The 21,219-nt window shown below is 35.6% G+C and overlaps 2 protein-coding genes across 4 annotated transcripts in view; one reads left to right on the top strand and one right to left on the bottom strand.

Annotated features, from left to right (window-relative positions):
- LOC111503989 (serine protease Hayan) overlaps positions 1 to 3,383 on the top strand; it is a 200,153-nt gene extending 196,770 nt beyond the window's left edge. The window contains exon 2 of one of the 2 annotated variants that reach the window (XM_074183249.1): positions 2,565 to 3,383. In XM_074183249.1, the coding sequence (XP_074039350.1) occupies positions 2,565 to 3,333 (769 nt within the window). In that variant the 3' untranslated portion in view covers positions 3,334 to 3,383. Of the gene's footprint in view, positions 1 to 1,859 lie in introns of those variants that run through there. The other variant, XM_023158443.2, reaches the window with a different exon arrangement.
- Positions 1 to 21,219, bottom strand: part of LOC111503988 (uncharacterized) — a 32,893-nt gene that overhangs the window by 5,725 nt on the left and 5,949 nt on the right. The window contains exon 1 of one of the 2 annotated variants that reach the window (XM_074183247.1): positions 8,760 to 8,810. The exons of the other annotated variant lie outside the window; for it this stretch is intronic. Coding sequence (XP_074039348.1) covers positions 8,760 to 8,795 — 36 coding nt within the window. The 5' untranslated portion in view covers positions 8,796 to 8,810. Of the gene's footprint in view, positions 1 to 8,759; positions 8,811 to 21,219 lie in introns of those variants that run through there. 2 annotated transcript variants of the gene reach the window in all.

Below are 21,219 nucleotides of genomic sequence, written 5' to 3'. Positions count from 1 at the left end.
TAAATTTGTATAACAATTTTTTTCACAAGCACTGAAAAAGTTACAATATTGAAATTAACCTGACGTTTTATACTAACAAAAAACACCTAGCCAGTAATTTATTTGGTTTACCCCATGGTTGTAAGGGGTGGAAAACGCAACCCCTAAAATTAATTTCCAATGTAACTTTTCGTTTTATTATTTGTTTACCATTTAAAAATTTATTTCCTATGGCCTGTTTCATTCTAAACAAAAAAAGTCTTATGGGTTTTTTGCCCATAATAAATCAATTCGCAGCAAAAAATTATTTTACGAACAACTATAGAGATACATCGTCATAAATGCGAAAATACGAAACTAATCTATCTACTAGATCGCTATTAGCGATAGTGACAATTAAATGGGTATGACGCTGTCAGTTTGTGAATTTTCGAAATTGAATTAATACTAATCGTGTGTTGTTGTTCTGTTCTTAATTTGTTACTTTAATAATTCACTTGTAATCAAAATGGCATACACAAATGAGGAAATGGCTGATATGCATTACATTTACGTTCTGTCGCAGGGTAATGGGTTAGACGCTTCTAGAAGATATGTTGAAATATATCCTCAACGGCAGCATCCTTCACATAAAATATTTGCTCGACTTCATCAACGATTACGAGAATTTGGTTCATTCGACAAAAGAACGCAGGATTGTGGTCGCCATCGAGAAGAACGAACACCACAGCTTGAGGAAGCAGTACTTAATTTCATTGAAGAACAACCTACTAACAGTACTAGAAAGACTCCTTTCCAGCTAAATGTTGATCATGTGACGGTATTTCGAATTTCAAAGGAACAACTCTTATACCCTTACCTTTGACTTTCTGAAGACGATAGAATTCACAGACGAACGTAGTTTTTCTCGGGACAAGATTATTAATTTTCATAATTACCACATACGGGCTGATGAAAACCCTCACGCTATTGTCGAAACGAACCATCAAGAACAGTTTTCTCTTAACGTGTGGCTCGGATTTATTGGGGATGATTTAATTGGGCCCCATTTTTTACCTCCTCGATTCAATTTTTAAGAGAAGTGCATCCAGTACTGCTGGAGAAAGTTCCTTTGGGCGTTAGAAGGGATGTTTCTATGCATGATGGGGCTCCCGCCCATTTTAGTCAAGTAGCACATCAGCATTCAACTGAAACTTATGCAAATCGGTGGATAGGTCGAGGAGGACCACAGAACTGGTCCGCTCGGTCCCCGGATCTCAATTCTCTCGATTTCTCTATTTGGGGCCAGTTACAGCATTTGGTTTATGGTACTCCTGTTCGCGATGTAGAAGACTTGAGAAACCGCATCATCGATGCGTGCAGGGTAATCAGAGAGATCCAGGAATATTTGAGCGAATACGTGGCTCAATGCGCCGACGTCTAGACGCATGCGTAATGTCTGAAGGTAGACATATTGAACATTTACTATGATTTCTACATGTTGTGTGTTTTGTTATTGATAAATTAGTTTTGTTTATCACCCTTTAATCGTTAAATGCAGGTACTAACTACAAAATAACAATAAATCCAGTTCGCATTTATGACGATGTATCTCTGTAGTTGTTCGTAAAATAATTTTTTGCTGCGAACTGGTTTATTTTCGGCAAAAAACTCAAGATACATTTTTTGTTTAGAATGGAACAGGCTATCGGATATGAATTTTTGAATGGTAAACAAATAATAAGACAAAAAGTTACATCGGAAATAAATTTTAGGGGTTGCGTTTTCCACCCCTTACAATCATGGGGTAAACCAAATAAATTACTGGCTAAGTGTCTTTTTGGTAGTACAAAACGTCAGGTTAATTTCAATATTGTAACTTTTTAAGTGCTTGTGAAAAAAATTGTTATACAAATTTTATGTTCCCCCTTTAAGGGGCTGTATCTTAACAAGGGATTCTCCAATGGAGTTTCTTTATTTGAAGAATCCTATCTTTTTTTCGACGAGAAATCACCTCCTTAAATGTTTTACACTTATTCAGTTACACCCTGTATATCTCCAAAAATACTACATTGGCGATTCCCACAAAGTGCAGATAACGCGTAAAACTATCACGTCACATCATCACAACTTTTTTTCGGGAAGGTTAATTCTGTATAACTGGAAAGTGTCACTGAATTACAATAAATAACCACAAGTGGGAATATGATTAAACAAACCACAACTGTAGCAACCGCCAACTCCAATAAAGTATATAACTGCCACTAAAAGTCGTTCATTTGCAGTGGTAACCGCGAAATCTACCAGTGGTTCATCATGAAAGTGTTCTTTTACGTATTCATTTTACACCAGTTTTTTTGGTTGAACCCGGTTCTGGTTGAGGCTTTGTTTGAAGGAGATGCCTGTCAGATTGCAGGAACAAAAGGATATTGCAAGAAAATTCCAAACTGTCCTTTCGCCATAGAAGCCATCCACACTCGTCCACATCTCATCAAAATATGTGACTTCGATGGTTTGACTGCAATTGTTTGTTGCCCTTCAATGAGTGGCATAATGCAGCCCAAATCTCCAGAAGAAGGGATCCCAGTGAGGTTTAAAAACGAAAGAAAGTCTGAGAGAGCATGTAGAAGATTTTCGAAAGGAGTCAAGAGGAGAGGTATCGTGAGGTTCAACATTCTCGGAGGAACAGATGCTGATATTGATGAGTTTCCCCACATGGCGGCTCTGGGATATCGAGAAAGAGATGGGATAAGTTGGAACTGTGGAGCCACTCTGATTTCCGAACGTTTTCTTCTAACTGCCGCTCATTGTTTCATAGAAGAAGTAGTTCCTTCGATAGTTCGTTTGGGAGTGACATTGCTGGATGACCCCTCTCGCAGGGACATCCCTATAAAGAAAGAGACACCTCATCCTCTGTATGATAAGGATACTAAACACCATGATATTTCGATTGTAGAACTCGTGGAGGGTATCCGGATATCCAAGAGAATTCGGCCAGCTTGTTTGTTCCAAAAGAATAACGATCCAGATGAACTCGTGATTACTGGTTGGGGAGTAACCACCAATGGCAGAAGCAACCACTTGCAGAAGGCGAATGTGATGGCCGTACCAGTCAAAACCTGTAACGATACTTATGTGCAAAGAACAATAGGGCTGAAAACCATCACATCGAAACAAATATGCGCGTGGGGAAACGCTAAACAAGATGCATGTTGGGGGGATTCTGGGGGTGCTATGCAGGTGACAGATTCGAGCGGAACGTATTCAGTTGTCGGGGTAATTTCGTATGGCCAAAGCTGTGCTGGGCAAACCCCTAGTGTCTTTGTAAGGGTTTCTCAATATTTGGATTGGATAGAAGGTATTGTTTGGAAATGAAACATAATGCGAAAAAATTGTATTTCCTTTTGAATATACTATATAAAGAGTTTTTAGTGAGATATTTATATAAGTCAACTGTTTCGATGGAAAAACTTAAGGAGTTTGATGCCCAGTGTGTTTATACAGTGTCGTTGAATGTTTAGGTAGACTAATTGATTCACAATGTCTTTGTGATGTACTGTTTGGAACCTTTGGTGTAGTAATGAATATTACTGGAGTTTTTTCCCAACACCAAATCGTTATTTTTACACCTCGACACGTGTTTCGATCACCAAGTGATCATCTTCAAGAGGAAGATAAAACTAACAACTACTCAAAACTAAAGCTACTTATACTAATCAGGTACATCATACAGGTAGGTAATCAGTAATACCACCCATACAAGTGTACCACCCTAAATTAATTTTACAATTGGCCTTTCTATTATTTTACATATGTCCTTATGTATGTTTAAATGTTACAGCTATATATAGAACAATTTTCAGCTATATAAAATTAGTTTCACAATATTGCCTATCTAAATATATTTACAATGTGTCTTTTTGTAGTAATCAGTAAATCCAACAATATTATTTCAACAAGCTATATAGTATGCTATTTGCTATTGGTCCGTTATCGTTATTCATAATATTATTGTGTTTACTTATTTCTACACTCTCATAGGGATCTAGTTGCCTGTTGTTGTTAACTTGTCTAACTAATCTTAAAGAACTGAAGTCTATGGAATGGTTTTGTTGCAAAATATGATGGGCGACTGCTGATTTTTCAGGTCTTCCATATTTTAAGTGTGCTATGTGTTCTTTATATCTCACTTTAATAGATCTTTTTGTCTGTCCATAATATTTTGCATCGCAGTCCTTACATTCAATTTCGTAAATTCCAGACTTTTCCGAATTCTCGACATTGTCTTTTGGACTTCCCAAAAGGTTCTGTAGTGTATGACTTGTTTTAAAAACCACCTTCATACCTAGTTCCTTGAAAATTTCTCCAAAGTTCTTCGTATATTGGTGGTATGGAACTGAGATGTATTTATCTTGGTTTTTGTCCTTTTTGAAAGTCGAGATTTCGTTCACTCTTAACCTAAACTTCTTTTTCCTAATTATGTCATCTACAATACCCCTCGGGAAACCGTTAGTGGCTGCTATTTCCTGTATTGTACGTTTTTTTTTGCGAACCTATCATGTGTTAGAGGGAAAGTCAAAAGACGATGCACTAAAAAATTCAACCCAGCACGTTTGTGCTGTCCACAGTGATGTGAACTGTCAGGAATATACCTGTACGTGCTTGTTTCTTTTCTAAATATATCGTATTCTAACCCTCCATTTTTGCTCCTCGTTACCAAAACGTCAAGAAATGGTAGTTGTCCCTTATTTTCTACTTCATACGTGAATTTTATTGATGGACATCTATTATTTAAAAAGGAAACAAAGTCCTCGATATTTGATTTTTTGGTATCGAATACCGATTAAAATAATAGAAAGGCCAATTGTAAAATTAATTTAGGGTGCTACACTTGTATGGGTGGTATTACTGATTACCTACCTGTATAATGTACCTGATTAGTATAAGTAGCTTTAGTTTTGAGTAGTTGTTAGTTTTATCTTCCTCTTGAAGATGATCACTTGGTGATCGAAACACGTGTCGAGGTGTGAAAACGATTTGGTGTTGGGAAAAAACTCCAGTAATATTCACAATGTCTTGTAAGATAATTATGAAATAAATACGATTATACATATGTTGAGGTAATCAATATTGAATTTATTTTTTCACTCACTTTAATGGATTCTGTTAGTATTAAATTGTGAATTTATTTCAAGAGTTTTATTTTTAATTACCCACTGGTGGAGTGACATTGTGTCTATTTAATGAATCGAATTTGATGTTGAGGTTTACGAATGTTTAACTGATTGATACATTTCAATCACGGATAATTGTGTCGTATATATGGGTTCGTTTTTGAATGTATCGACCGTCATTTGAATTCAGTCAAAAATTCCTCATCACCAGTTGCTGGTATCTCCCTTTGCAAGGGGGCCTCACTGCTTTCTAGGCCAGTGTGGCCAAGAATCCAGACCAGAGACAATTTGTTATGTCTCTCTATTGAGGAGAGTCGTGTTTGGCAATTTGCTACCAACTTAGACGTTGCTAGGTAGGAGCCAAGGGTTTCCAACGCCGCTTGCCTGTCGAAGAATATTTTTATTGACTTGTGTATAAGGTTGATTCTTCCAGTCTCTCCGCACACAATTGAATAGCGCAAACTTCCGCTTTAAATACTGTCACATAGGTTCCTAGGCAGGTTGATATCTCTGTCCTGGGTCTGCAATTGAAAACACCTACACCAGAACCTGAAGGTGTTTTTGATCCATCTGTGAACCAACAACTATGCTCTTAAAATTTCCTTCTCCCGGAGAATCCAGTCCTCTCTACTCTGGAAAAATACTGTATAAGGCAGTTCGTAGCTGACAGTTGGATGTCACAGCATGCTGTGACTTCCAGTGTCAACCAGCAGTCTAGTGTACTATGCATTAGATTGATTTGTGAAACTGATGATGTGCACAAGTCTATATGCAGTCCATCTAGCCTCTCTCTCCAGAAAAATGTGAAGAGGAGGTAGATCTAGAAGGATCTCCATGGCCACTGACGCTGTGGTACTGATGGCACCACAAATAGCCAAACAATCCTGTCTCTGTGAGCCAGAGACTTCGCCTGAGCCGTTTTCTGTAAAGCCTTCGGCCACCAGGTAATTGCTCCACAAGTGATCATTGGTCTTACAATCACCACATATACCTAGTAGATTTATTTGGGACCTGAACCCCAAGTTTTTGGCACTCCGCCACTGAATTTCCACCGATATCAGATGTTTTGTAAAGTTATAGTTAAAAGGCGAGACAAAGCATAAACACAAGCGAATTCGCGGACATTCGCGCCGTCCAATCCCGTCGATTTTCGGGTTAAAGCACTACAAGGTTAGGTCGGGTCAGATATATCGCTAAACACAAATCAAACTCGACTTGAGTTAACACGTCGAAGAATACGATTTATTCCTCTTCGACGGTGAACGGTATGTCTTTGTTTTTTTCCAGGCATTGGTTTATGAGTAACGTGTGTTATGCAATGAATACTATACCAAGTGGTATTACTATAGTAGCATCTTTTACCTCTAGGACAAAAGGTAATTTATAAATTTGGTGATCATTAGCATTTTATGCCAAAACTTAATTAGGTAGATGATTAAATCTGGAAAAACAGAAAGAATTTGGAAATACAATCACAACACAGTTCTACTTCTAGGGAAACAGGTAATTTATAAATGATTAACTCTGGCAAAACAGAAAGATTTTAAAAAAACAATGACAATATAGTTTTACTTCTAGGAAAATAGGTAATTTATAAATTTGGTGATCATTAGCATTTTATGCCAAAACTTAATTAGGTAGACACAACACAGTTCTACTTCTAGGGAAACAGGTAATTTATAAATGATTAACTCTGGCAAAACAGAAAGATTAAAAAAATACAATCACAATATAGTTTTACTTCTAGGAAAATAGGTAATTTTCCAATTTGGTGATCATTAGCATTTTATGCCAAAACTTAATTAGGTAGACACAACACAGTTCTACTTCTAGGGAAACAGGTAATTTATAAATGATTAACTCTGGCAAAACAGAAAGATTAAAAAAAACAATCACAATATAGTTTTACTTCTAGGAAAATAGGTAATTTATAAATTTGTTGATCATTAGCATTTCATACCAAAACTCAATTAGGTAAATGATTAAATCTGGAAAAACAGAAAGAATTTGGAAAAACAATCACAACACAGTTATACTTCTAGGGAAACAGATAATTTATAAATATGTTGATCATTAGTATTTTATGTCAAAATTCAATTAGATAGATGATTAAATCTGGCAAAATAGGAAGATTATGAAAAAAAAATACAATACAGTTTTACTTCTAGGAAAACAGGTAATTTATAAATGACTAAATCTGGCATAACAGAGAGATTTTGTAAAAATAATTACAATACAGTTTCATTTCTAGGAAATCGTGTAATTTATTACAATACAGTTTCACTTCTAGGGAAACGTGTAATTTACAATTGATTAAATCAGGTAGAACAGAAGATTTTCAGAAAAGCAATTACAATACAGTTTTACTTCTAGAAAAACAGGTAATTTATAAATATGTTTAACAATGGTGAGTGAATAACTAATTGTTGTTCGTTGAAAAGAAAATTTGAATGTTTGTTTTAATCAATTTTCAGAGATTTCAGTAGGTTAATTATAATAGTTTTCCACTATGTATTCCTGTCTTCTTCCGAGTGAACAGCTCTCCAAGAAAATTGAGGTTAATACCACGGAATGAATAAATCAGTAGTGATACGGTCTGAAACCAATTTTGAAAAGGCCTTTTCACCTCGGGCCGAACACTTGCGGACACAGAAACGTATCCATTATCTACTTTATATGCTATTGTCATCATTATTCGTTATTAAATAAAGGGGCAGGCCAGTTAGTTTTTCCTGAAGATGCGGTCACTTTCTATAACCAATTACAAGTCGATATTAACGCTTTTTGTTACGACAAATACACATAAAGCTCATATGAATGTTCAGGTATGTGTATATTGGAGTCGTTTTCTGGGATTGGCAGAATTTATTATGGGAACATTCATTCAAGTTAGTTGTGGCCGCAGGCAGTCTGAAGCGATGAAGTAATACCATGAGTCAATAGTATGGTAATCTGGAGATATGAGTGATCGCTATATTGTACAGATGAGTTGAAAACGATCGGATATCGAATATATAAAACATCATATACTACTAGTAAGATAATAATCGAAAAATCAATAAAAGCAATCACAAAACTATTGAGATTTGTCATGAGAATAGTGGAAGACCAAAAAAAGTGTTGAATGAACATTTTGGATGCAGTTTTTAACAAATAGTAGCTTTTTCAGTTGAACTGTTACATTGGACTATACAACAGTAGTAACGGAACCTAAAAAGTCAATTCTAGGCAAACAAGGTGGATTTTAAGAAGAAATAAAGTAAAGTAAAAAGGTTTCGATTATTGATTTTGAGGGATTCCAGCAGAAATACACAAGTTTTGCAATTGAAAAATCAGTTGAAACGACTTCTCAAACTTTTTGTTTTATTTATATTTTTGTTAATCAATAACTTATCGTTTCTATGAAAACATAAGACATATTTCAATGAGTCAAAAAAAAAACAAAACTGAAATAATACACAAAGTGAACAAAGCTGTTTCCCAATATCTTTCATTTTTTCGAGTAATATATCGTAGTTCATGTCAAAATCGTAGCCGTTATCTAAAAGGTGGCAAAGATAGATATGGTTGGTATTTTTTTGATCTGAATTTCTCGTTTTGAAGATTTTAGACGTTCTCCCTATTTACCTTTCTGGTACGATCCAGACGTAAGCTTCTAGTCATCTGATTTGTTTTTCTTGTCAATGCTTTGCCGGTGTCTTCTTCGGTTATAATCTCCAAACGTTTCAACTGCAACTGCGGCAGTCATCTTCAGTACCTGCAATTGTCGATGTGTTCCCATGAAGAAGGCTATAACACCGTCAACAAATCTATACCAATAGATAATTTATTTGCAAATGACTCGTCCAAGAAAATTTCAGCAATGAGGGGGCTTGAAGGTTTACCAAAATGGGACCTTCTCTGTTATATTCATGGTACTCATGACAAGTACCATGGCATCACTCCTTGAACTCAGACTGAATAGCCTGAAATAATCAGTTCCACGAAGAAAACAATCAATGAGGCTGCATGTTACAGGTCGCCGAATAAAAATCGAACATCGCTTCTCTTTTACAAAACGACTAATCATATAGTCTCTGACAGATGGTCATCAGATTTTCGTGCCGATTTATGAACACCCACACTCAAGTACCCACACAAAAGACCGTATTCTCACGATACTTGTTCGTCTTTAGCGACAGTGGCAGCGTTGAAGGAAGGATTTTTAATATCAGCATCAGCTAAAAGTACAGATTTAAAGTTGTATATGAAGGGTGGGTCCAAAGTGTAGGAAACACTCATTTGCAACCCGCGAGGTTTTATTGTATCGTACTAAACGTACGACGAGAGGACGTCCTTCATCTCGAGTCATTTTTTGTATGTACCATTGGGTAGCATCGGTGAAGGTATATAAAGCAAGATCCGGCCAGTAATTTGAAGCTTTTTTTTTTATTCCAACCACTATACATCTCACATCTGCTTTATTTCGATCGGAAATCTACCTGCCTCTTGAAGAAAGTTTGGAAATGTTATCAAATCAAATCAAAACAGTAACGATTTTTTCATTCAATTGTTCCATTTAAATACACGGTTGACAAGTTTTGATTATCCCTGTATGAAAAAAGCGCCACTTGGAAAATTTATGAATGAAAAATGAATGTTGATTTTTGTGATATAAATCTCATAATTACATCCGAACTACTCACTATGAATCGAACAACTTCATATTTGTGAGAACAACTCTATAGAAGGAAATCAGTCGAGTAAAGGTATGTATGGTTTTCCAGTCTTCTGTTTCAAAAATCACACATTCATTGAACACCCTGCATAATGATGGTTACTTTAAATTTGACACATTTTTTCTACCCCAACTAGGGAAGCAACTATCGTCCACCCATTTTGAATTCAGGTTCACTAGATTATGATTTTGGAAACATTTCGTTTTGATTTTCCTTGCATTCATTTCCAGAATTTCTTTCACAAAGTTTTGTTCCGCGCTCATGACTAAATTTATGGTATTCATTAATGGGAAAAATAAAAAATATTTATGACTAATATACTGTCAATTTGGACACTTTATTGCTATCGATCGTGCCACAAATCTTTCGATGAATTTTTATATTCTCTTCACATTTATACGACTGTAATTTTACAAGAACGGAATGATCTGATTATCGAGGTTTTGATTGAAATTTTATGAGTATTTGAACATATATTTCATCATTAGTTGGAATTCATCGTCAGATGAGATTTCGAAAAAATATAATTGATTGAATATAGAATTATTAACTTGATAGACAACTTAAATAAAAATCACTAAAATGCAAAATACATCTTCTGTAATAAATGTACTTGAAAATATTTCAGATTCACAAAAAAATATTATCTAGATGATAATGTTATATTTATCAACAAACTGATTTCAATTTTTATAACAAATTTTATCAAATCTTCCCAATATTTTTATGGAGAGGATGACGTTCCGAAAAAACATTTTTGCTTTGTTAGTTCTCCTTTGGTACACAAATCAATTGAAAAATATAATTATTAATATCATTCGTGAAAATTTGAAGATTAGACACAGATTTAAAGACAGATAGGGACAATCTGAAATAACTATTCTCCCTTACGGATATAAGGGGTCTTTTAATAGGAACTTCCGAACTTTGACAATTGATATTGGCCATCTTGATGAAGCTACATCTGTCAAATTAGTTGTCATTAATCCCTTCTGTTTTGCCAAATCAACATGAGAGTATCTGTTTTGACAACGCGAGCTTTGCCCATTTTACGATCGCCATAATCGTCCTATCAAGAGGATTATTCACAATATGGTGTATAAATTTCACTAGTTTAGACTTCCATTGTCTACTATATAAAATGATTTGAAATCCCTGAAACAACTAAAAAAGAAGAATTAAAAATGAATAGCTGAAAATAACAATTATATTAAGCAAAATAATCCTGAAATAAAAGAATAGTGAAATAAAATACAAGTAAAAATAGAACAATTGAATAAATGAAAATAAAGAAATGAAAAAAGAAAATAAAAATAAAAAGTTGAGAGATTCCAAGTCACGTTAGTTCACGACGTTTCGATTGTTAGCATCTACAATAGTCTTCGGGTGATTGACCAGACCGAGGCAGAAGAGTTCGGATGGAAAATTAGAGAACAGCTGGATCGAGAACCAGATGGATACCGGTCTCTACGCACAGAAGATCGAAGAGGTTCTTCAGAAGGGACGATACACAAAGATCGTACGGGACCCTACTGCATCAATCGAAAGGAAGTTGTACCAGATTTTGAAAAAACACCACGTCTATTTTTCGGACAAGAAAAGATCATCGCTAACACCGCACCACAGTAAGCCCCCTCACTTGGATGGACTACCCAAAATCCACAAGAAGGACGTTCCGCTTAGAACGATCATCAGCTCCAGAGATTCGGCTACTCAAAACTTACAACCATTACAAGGAAAAACGTCTATTGTGAAGAATTCAAGGCATTTTGTCCAACTGAAGGACGAATTCTTTACACAAGATGAGGGACTGCCAATGGGATCGCCACTTTCACCAGTCATAGTCAACATATATATGGAGTGGTTTGAAACTCTGGCCATTGAAGAAGCCCACAAGAAACCTCGAGTGTGGTTGAGATATGTTGACGACACCTTCATAATATGGAAATATGGGAATACTGAACTAGACGCCTTCCTGAAACACATCAACAGCGTGAGACCTTCCATCAATTTCACAATAGAGAAGGAAATCCACAACGAATTGCCATTCTTAGACGTTTTGGTGAAGAGGACCGACACTAAGTGGGAAACAACTGTATACCGAAAACCCACTCATACGGGACAGTATCTGAACCACGAATCCAACCACCATCAATCGACTAAAAGAGGAATTATCAAGACTCTATTAGACCGTGCTTTTGGGCTCTGTAACACGAAGGAAGGTCTCGAGAAGGAACTAGACATCATCAAAAATGATCTTCAACGGAATGGCTACTCCAAAGCAACGGTAGAAAAGACCTTGGCTAAAAGACAGCAGGAGCCTCGCAAGGAAGAGAAGCCTTCACAACCAGTGCTTGCACTTCCCTACATCAGAGGATTATCGGAGAGGATAAGAAGAATTGGTTCCAAGTACAACATCAGAACCTGCTTCAGATCGGGTAACACTATCCGTAGCAGCCTCACAAAAACCAGGCCACCAAACGCGGACTTCGATTCCAAGAATTGCATTTACCGGATACCCTGTGAGTGCGGAAAATCCTATATTGGTGAAACTAAGAGGCCATTGAATGTTCGCATTGCCGAGCACAAGAAACACACACAGCGAGGGGAAACCAGCAAATCAGGAATAGCAGACCATGTTTGGACCCATCAACACAACATCGAGTGGTCCCAAGTTGAGATCTTGCATAAAGAGGAACATTGGTTTAGGAGAAAATTCAAGGAAGCCGTATACATGTTGTCCAACAACGTATTCAGCCAAGCCAGCGTAGAAATACGCAACATATGGAAACCCATCATCAAGCGAAAAATGGCCAACTCCCGTCAAACGGTCATCTCCCACGGAACCAGTGAAGCGGAAAATGGAAAGCGGGGATAAGTGAAAGTACTCGAACGACCTATAAATAGTCATCTCTCGGAGGAATCAGTCCAGTCATCACCCGAAGACGATTGTAGATGCTAACAATCGAAACGTCGTGAACTAACGTGACATGGAATCTCTCAACTTTTTGTTTTTATTTTCTTTTTCATTTCTTTATTTTTGTTCAATTGTTCTATTTTTACTCGTATTTTATTTCACTATTATTTCATTTCAGGTTTATTTTGCTTAATATAATTGTTATTTTTAGCTACTCATTTTTAATTATTCTTTTTTAGTTGTTTCAGGGATTTCAAATCATTTTATATAGTAGACAATGGAAGTCCGAACTAGTGAAATTCATCATGAAACATTGTCAATCACCTTCAAACAAATGGTGTATAAATTCGAGTCCACTGGTTCAGTAAATGATCGATCAAGACTCGTATGTCGACGAAATACAAGATCTGCTGTCTGTAAAAGTGTAAACATTACTTTTATCACTTACATTCACAGTAAAAGAGTTTGGTAATATTCGATTATAATTGTGTGAATTATTCCCTTTCAAATTACGGCCCTGGACATTGGTTGACTGAGTTGAATAAAAACAAAATAGCAACTTTCACGTCTCCCTATGTACCGTAGAGTTTTTTTTTCATTTTTAGGTATCTATTCATATTTTTTACATTGCTCTGAGCGTAAGAAAACCTTCTATGATTATCTGAAACATATCTATAATGTTCCTATGGGTAACCCATTGTCGGCTATGGGTAACCCATTGTCGACTATGGGTAACCCATTGTCTCCATTTATAGCGAACCTATTCATGGGTAGGCTTGAGACGGAAGCTGGGAAAGAACTCAGTTACTTCCCTAGGGTCTGGATCAGGTATGTTGATGACATACTCGCTGTAGTGGATACAAGGATAACCATAATTGAGAATGTCCTTTCAGTACTAAACAACAGGTGTAAGAGTATAAAATTCACATATGAAGTACAAAAAGAACGAAAGTTGTCGTTTTTAGATGTATTGGTCATAAGGAACGAACAGAACGAAATAGAATTTGACATTTACAGGAAAGACACGGGCATTTTCAGATACATTCCCAATGACTCGAATCATTGTCCACAACACAAAATGGCGGCACTGCAATTTCTGGTACACAGGTTAATAACTTTTCCTTAAAAGAAAGATAAGTACGACAATGAAAAGAGAGTGATTCGGTATGTAGCTGAAGCAAACGGCTTTAACCCAGATACAGTTGACAAGATAATTAGAAAATGCAAGTTTAGGGAAGCACTTCGCAAATCTTCGACTTTTCAAAAAGAGGAGAGTAATAACAAGTTTATAGTAATCCCATATGAACCCCAATAAACGAGAGGGCTTCAACAGATATTCGATAAAGTAAATATGAAAGTTGCATATAAAACTTCTCATAAATTGCAACAGCTTCTTGGTAATCCAAAAGATAGACTAGAAAACACAGAAAGGTCGGGGATTTACGAAATCAGTTGTCAAGATTGCAACAGCAAATACATCGGCCAGAGCCGACGAGCGATTAAAACCCGCTTCAAGGAGCATTGTGCACACATGAAATACGGAAGGATAGAAAAATCCAGTGTCGCCCAACATGCTCTAGACAAGGACCACAGAATTGGTGAAAACAATCTGAAACTGATTAAGCATGTGCATGACACCAGGGTACTCGATGCATGTGAGAGTCTAGAAATAGCAAAATGTAAAAACAGCATGAATGGCGACCCATCCCGTTTAGCCCGCTTTTTAATATTCTGTTAGGAAGAGAATAATTACTAAGAACTTGCAGGTAGTTAATTACCGAGAAATTCCACATTGGACTTCAGGTATACAACCTCCGGTAACAAATTTTAGTATATAAGGACTAACCAGACTAGACTAGGTATCAATTTTCTTCTCCTGAGGATGCTAACTTTGTTGGCGAAACGCGCGTCGGGTGCAAAAATATCAGTTTGGTGTTAGGGCAATTGATCTCGAAAAAAGTTATTCCACTTTCACACCAACGGTTCCAATCTCATCGATAGAAAATACTATGATCAAAAATCGAATAATACTAAATATCGTTATTTCTAGCGGAAATCACCTTCTTACCTTTGGACATCCTGTATACTCACAGAACAGATTTCCTTTGTTCGATCGGACGCTGTTTCACCTCACACGACAGAAACCACAAAACGGTAACGTGATATGTGGACACAAGGTAGGGTTTGTTCTTAATTCTTCTCGCAGAGTAGCAATTACTCTTCGCAAATACAGCCGATAAAGAAGTCTCATGAATTTAATTCATCGTCTTAAAATGCCTCTGGCGTAAACAAGCTTGAATGAATTTTCCCATAATAAATTCTGCCAATCCCACAAACTGGCCCCACGATTCATCCTCACTCTCACATAAACAAAATTTTGTAGTTCTTCATTAATAAAATGTTATCAAGTCGGCTCCCATGGAGAAGCGAACATCTGACGAATCGAAATTCTGAAGCGGGGAATGATTTGTCAATAATATGGCCAACACAACGTGAAACAAAAATATTAATTTGTGCGGAGATAAATGGAAACAGGATCTCTAGGCGAATGTCTAGTTGTTGGATTATTTCCTGCAAACCGATGAAATAATAAAAACATTAGGGCTAGGCCAACAAAAAATAGAGTTGCACAACGATGAAACGCTTCTTTCCATCAGCGGTAAAATTGACAGCCCCGAAATTGACACCTGTCATTATACTTGACTTATACAGTGTGATCCATTTTTAATGGAAACACCCCCCTAAAATTTGAAGTTGTAAACCGATTTTAATAATTTTTTTTTTGAAATGTCAAGTACTAAAAGGTCTACCTTGCGACAAAATTTGAAATGTTTACTAAAGTTTCAGGGCATAAACGATATTTTTTCTTAGTCGAAAATCGGGATTTTTTATTAGCGATTTTTTTATTGAAAAAATCACTACGCCACTGGATTTAGAGTGCCTCTAAATAGGTGTGACCAAAATTTCATGAAAAAATATTCATTAATAACAAAGTTATGACAACTCAAAAATTCGAAAACTCACACAGCTAACAGTCACAAAAAATACCCTATATTAACAGATATAGCCATGAGAATATTTTTTTTATGATTTCAACAATGAAATGCCGCCAGATGAAAAAAAAAACAAATAGCGTAAATATTTTTAATGAAATTAACGGAATTACATTCAAGTTTTCACGCAAATTGACTAAAACTAAGACCTAATATTTCAATTTAAATCTTAGTTGCCAGGGAAATGATATTACAGTTTGACACTTGTGAAAGATTTAAGTGTACTATTGTCAACAATATTCACCTTACAGTTCTTCGAATTATTTTGTGTCATGGCTGCAAGATTGAGCGTAAGAGAGAACATTGAAATTGTACGCCTTTCGGGAGATGACGTTAGAAGTGCTAGAGAGGTTTGTAGAGTATTTAATGAGAGACATCCAGATCGTCCTCGTATTAGCTGCGGTACGGTAAATAAAATAAATGAAATATTCAATGGAACTGGTGCAGTATCAAAAATGATGTTAAAAAGTAATCCTGTACAAAGACGAAACAGGAATGATTATTTCAGAAATAATCCTAATGCCAGTATAAGGAATGCTACTTTAGATTTGAATATTCCACGAGAAACTATTCGGAGATGTCCCAGGCGAAGAATATTAAACCTTTCAAGCCAAAATTTTTACACACACTTCAAGAAGGCGGCGAAGCAAGACGCCTGGAATATTGTTTATGGGCCCAAGGGGAATATTTAAACCCTAGAAATTTCCTAAAAAATATTTTATATACCGACGAAGCCGCTTTCACTACAAATGGAGTAGTGTCATCACAGAATTGTCGCTATTGGGCAGCGGATAATCCTAACTGGGTAATAAACTGTAAAAGCCAGTATTCCCAAAAAATCAACATCTGGTGTGGGATATTGAACGAACGAATTATTGGTCCTTTCTTTTTTGAGGAAAACATTAATGCGCAGAGGTTTCTAGAATTTTTAAACACAGAGTTTTGGGATGCTATTCACGAGCTGCCAATCAATGAACGATCAAATTTAATTGTCCAGTTAGATGAGTGTTCAGTTCATTATGCCAGAGCTGTGAGGCAATGACTTTACGAACATTTTCCAAACCGATGGATAGGCCGTGGTAGTCCGTTTATAGAGTGGCCACCCAGATCTCCAGAACTCACAGTTTTGGACTTTTTTCTCTGGGGACTTCTCACACAAAAGGTTTACAAAACCGCTCAAGAGATAGAAATTAACTTTGTGTAAGAATTCGACAGGTATGTGCAGATATTAGCTCTCAAGAACTAAGGAACGTGATCAGAAACATTCGTAAGCGCTACGACACATGTATCGAAATACGTGGTGGATTAGTAGAGGCTACTAGAATATGAGTTAGAATTAATTGTTGCACTGAATCGAAACATTTCAATAATTAGTTATTAGTTATGTTTATTTAAATTTTTTGCTTCATTGTTAGTTGAATTGTGTGAATGTAATTCCATTATTTTCATTAAAAAAAATTAAGCTATTTGTTTTTTTTCCATCTGACGGCACTTTATTGTTGAAATCATAAAAAAAATTATATATTGTGACTTTTAGCTGTGTGAGTTTTCGAATTTTTGAGTTGTCATAACTTTGTTATTAATGAATATTTTGTCATGAAATTTTGGTCACACCTGTTTAGAGGAACTCTGAATCCAGTGGCGTAGTGATTTTTTTAATAAAAAAATCGCTAATAAAAAATCCCGATTTTCGACTAAGAAAAAATATCGTAGTATGCCCTGAAACTTTAATAAACATTTCAAATTTTGTCCCAAGGTAGACCTTTTAGTACTTGACATTTGAAAAAAAATTATTAAAATCAATTTACAACTTCAAATTTTAGGGGGGTGTTTCCATTAAAAATGGGTCACACTGTATGTAACTTTCGGGGCTTAGTTATGCATCATTCTTACAATTTCAATCACTGTCAATGTTCTCATCAAATTGAACCACTGGAATCAAATATTCAAGTATAACTGTGACTGAATATTAAAACTTCCACAGAAATACACAAGTTTAATTTGATATTATGATTATGACAGTGACTCAGACAACTCAATTGTATTATTGAATATACAATGTCTAAATTATGAAAAATTATTGAACTTCAGATTGGCCTATCAGATTTCAGGAATATTAATGTTCTGTGTTTTGTAGAGACATGGTGTACAAATGACCTCTGTAAATAGTTATGTGTTTGATGGATTTAATTTAGCTAATTTTTACTGTCGATCAGAGTTCATATTTATACGAAAAGCTGTACCTCTTTCACCAAATTGAACTTAGAACAATTCTGTAAGAACTGGTCGTTAGCACCCATATGGTTTTTGATCATTCAAAACATTGGAAACGTCAAAAAGCTCGAAAACTGGGTGTCCACCTCTGTCGAATCTATCGAATTCCATCGACTTCATCGAATTAATCGACGACAGTTTGAATCATAGATTCATGAAAACGAAAAAAAACTTTCAAAATATATCGTAATTCATCAGTGTTGTTTGTTAATAGTAGTACCTTCACCATTATTGTAATACCCGCAAAGCTACATACTCAAAAGTTGGATTCGGAATGTCCGTCTACTTGTAAGTTCTCCTAACCAAACCGTTACGTACGTAATATACGTATACGTTACGTATATTACGTATACGAGTAACGTAATATACGTAACGTATACGTATATTACGTACGTAACGGAATATACGAGGAACTTTGAAAAGATTTTCAAAGAACTAGGTATGAAGGTGGTTTTTAAAACAAGTCATATACTACAGAGCCTTTTGGGAAGTCCAAAAGACAAAGTCGAGAATTCGGAAAAGTCTGGAATTAACGAAATTGAATGTAAGGACTGCGATGCAAAATATTATGGACAGACAAAAAGATCTATTAAAGTGAGATATAAGGAACACATAGCACACTTAAAATATGGAAGACCTGAAAAATCAGCAGTCGCCCATCATAGTTTGCAACAAAACCATTCCACAGACTTCAGTTCATTAAGATTAGTTAGACAAGTTAACAACAACATGCAACTAGATGCCTAAGAGAGTGTAGAAATAAGTAAACACAATAATATTATGAATAACGATGACGGACCTAAACCAAAAAGCATACTATATAGCTTGTTAAAATAAAATAATGTTGTTGGGTTTACTGATTACTACATAGGGACACATTGCAAAAATAAATTTGGATAGGCAATATTCTAAAATTAATTTTTATATAGCTGAAAATTGTTTTATATAAACATATATTGTAAAATAATAGATAAGTTGTTACGGAGACATTTCAAAACGAGTATAATTGAATATTCAATTCGAAACAATATATCAGCGCACAAGATTTATCAACTATTTTTTTTTAATCTCCATAAAGCACCATTAAAAGTGATCATAATTAACATGTTTATCCCATTTCAATTTGTCAAGAATCATTATAACATGAATTTATATGCACGGATTTGTCTCCAAATGTATATTTTCATCAATAAAGTGTGTGACACTGACTAATTCAATCGAATATAACACCTGTGTTTATTGTATAGTAAATATTCCAGGAGAAAAAAATAACGCCGTGTTCAGTTGGCGGTGTCGAGTGAAAAAAATCCTTCTTGGTTGTGAAATTTTCAAAAAAGGCAACCTCCATGCATGACTGGTTGTTGACCGCGGCTTCGTCCGCGTAGAATTTGGTTTGTCACATTAAGTTTCGTGACAGACGATTTCAAACAAGTAGTTACAATATTTTTTATTAACCCAAAACTTGGTTTCCAACTTCAAAACTGACGAAATTCAATACAATGTTCCACCTCCTTGGGGGGTGGAAATTCCTGATTCCCTATACGATGAACCTACCTGCATTTTTCAAGATTCTAGGTTCAGTAACTTTGGCTGTACGTTAATATAACGTAGCAAAAATACAGTAACTTAAAAAACTGAGTAATGAATAGCTTCGAAAATCGAATTATGGTGCCTATAAAGAAATTCGCAAAACTAACAAAACCGTAAACGACGTCTGCCCTCATGCGTCTGCCCGCGTTCGGGTCGCGTTTTTGCGATGGCCCTTCATTGCGCTTCAAAATTAATATTTCCGCTAGCTTTTCTTGATCAAGCATCAAGAAAAATAATTTCTGAATGGACTTGACAGCTACATGAAACGAATTTCAAGTCGATACAACTTTAATTCTGTAATAACTATAACAAAAAAGCTGTGTGTCATTTGCACTGTTTTTTTATAGAAAACCAGTCTCGCTTTCGGGAGAATTAATATACAGCTGAAAAGGGTTACTTTGACCAAAAAAACAAAGTAGTGAGAGGGAGTCTATGGTAGGATTCTCCAGGAAGGGGCGCAGCTACAACTCAGGACAGACTGACGCCTCACAAAGAACAGAAAAAGCAGGAAATTAATTCTAGATTGAAGCAAAGCAGTACACTCCTGAAAATTTAACTCCATCAAACATCTTCCTCTATACAAATTGTTTCTTGTATACATTTTCCCAAATTTAGTACATTTCCCGAATAAATTCTTCAAACTGAAGGCACTCTTTGAAACAAACAGTATTTTGTAAGATATATATTTGCACCGTTCGTCAAATTAATTGTACTTATTAAATCGACCACACTGTATATGCCACCAGTTCAAACTGAAACTTTATCTTTTGACCCGTATAATGGGTTTAATCATATTTTATGATGCATAATTATACGCCTCTTCTAAAAAATCACACACCAGCGACGTATGACCCTTTTAGCTACCAATAATAAATACAATATTATGTTGTGGTCATTGTGATACATAGGCGGAGGAAGAGGAGTTCAAGCACTGAATTCAGCATCATTAATGCCCTAAATGAATATCTCAATCAACATAAAACTCAAGAAAACAATGAGTTGATAGTATATAAACAATAAATTCTAATACACGTTTTTAATGTTCTTAAACATTATGCTACTCACTCTCATTTAAAAACATGTGAACCTTCCTGGATGTTTATCCTGGAGATAAAGAAATCTTTTTGAAACTACGCACCAATATCAATAATATCTTTAATAGGAAAAATAATTGAAAAAATCGTGAATTAACAAATTACCTAAAAAATAATTTGTTCAGGCCATTCTCAAATTACCTACACTGTAGGTTAATGGACTGACACCTATCAGAAAATAACTACTCCCCTGGCTAATACCATGTGTCAGTGCAAGATTCTTCACTGGAGTTATTCCTGCAAATGCTGTTGCAATTATTGTTTCGGGCTGTTTGGCAGAATTATAATAGATACGGAAAAACACAAACACAGTTTGGCTTTAGGTATTGTAAATCCTCAGTTCAAGCAGTTGAGGAGTTGGTTGGGGATCTAGTAGACGATTTTGAGGTGGATCAGGCTACTGCAGAAACTATATGTGATCCAACTAAGGCGTTTGACTGT

Source organism: Leptinotarsa decemlineata, unplaced genomic scaffold (genome assembly GCF_025532065.1).
Source record: "Leptinotarsa decemlineata unplaced genomic scaffold, Ldec_3_MD MMD2_tig00026336_RagTag_RagTag, whole genome shotgun sequence".
Classification (NCBI taxonomy): Eukaryota; Metazoa; Arthropoda; class Insecta; order Coleoptera; family Chrysomelidae; genus Leptinotarsa; species Leptinotarsa decemlineata.
This window is presented reverse-complemented; position numbering and strand designations above follow the sequence as displayed.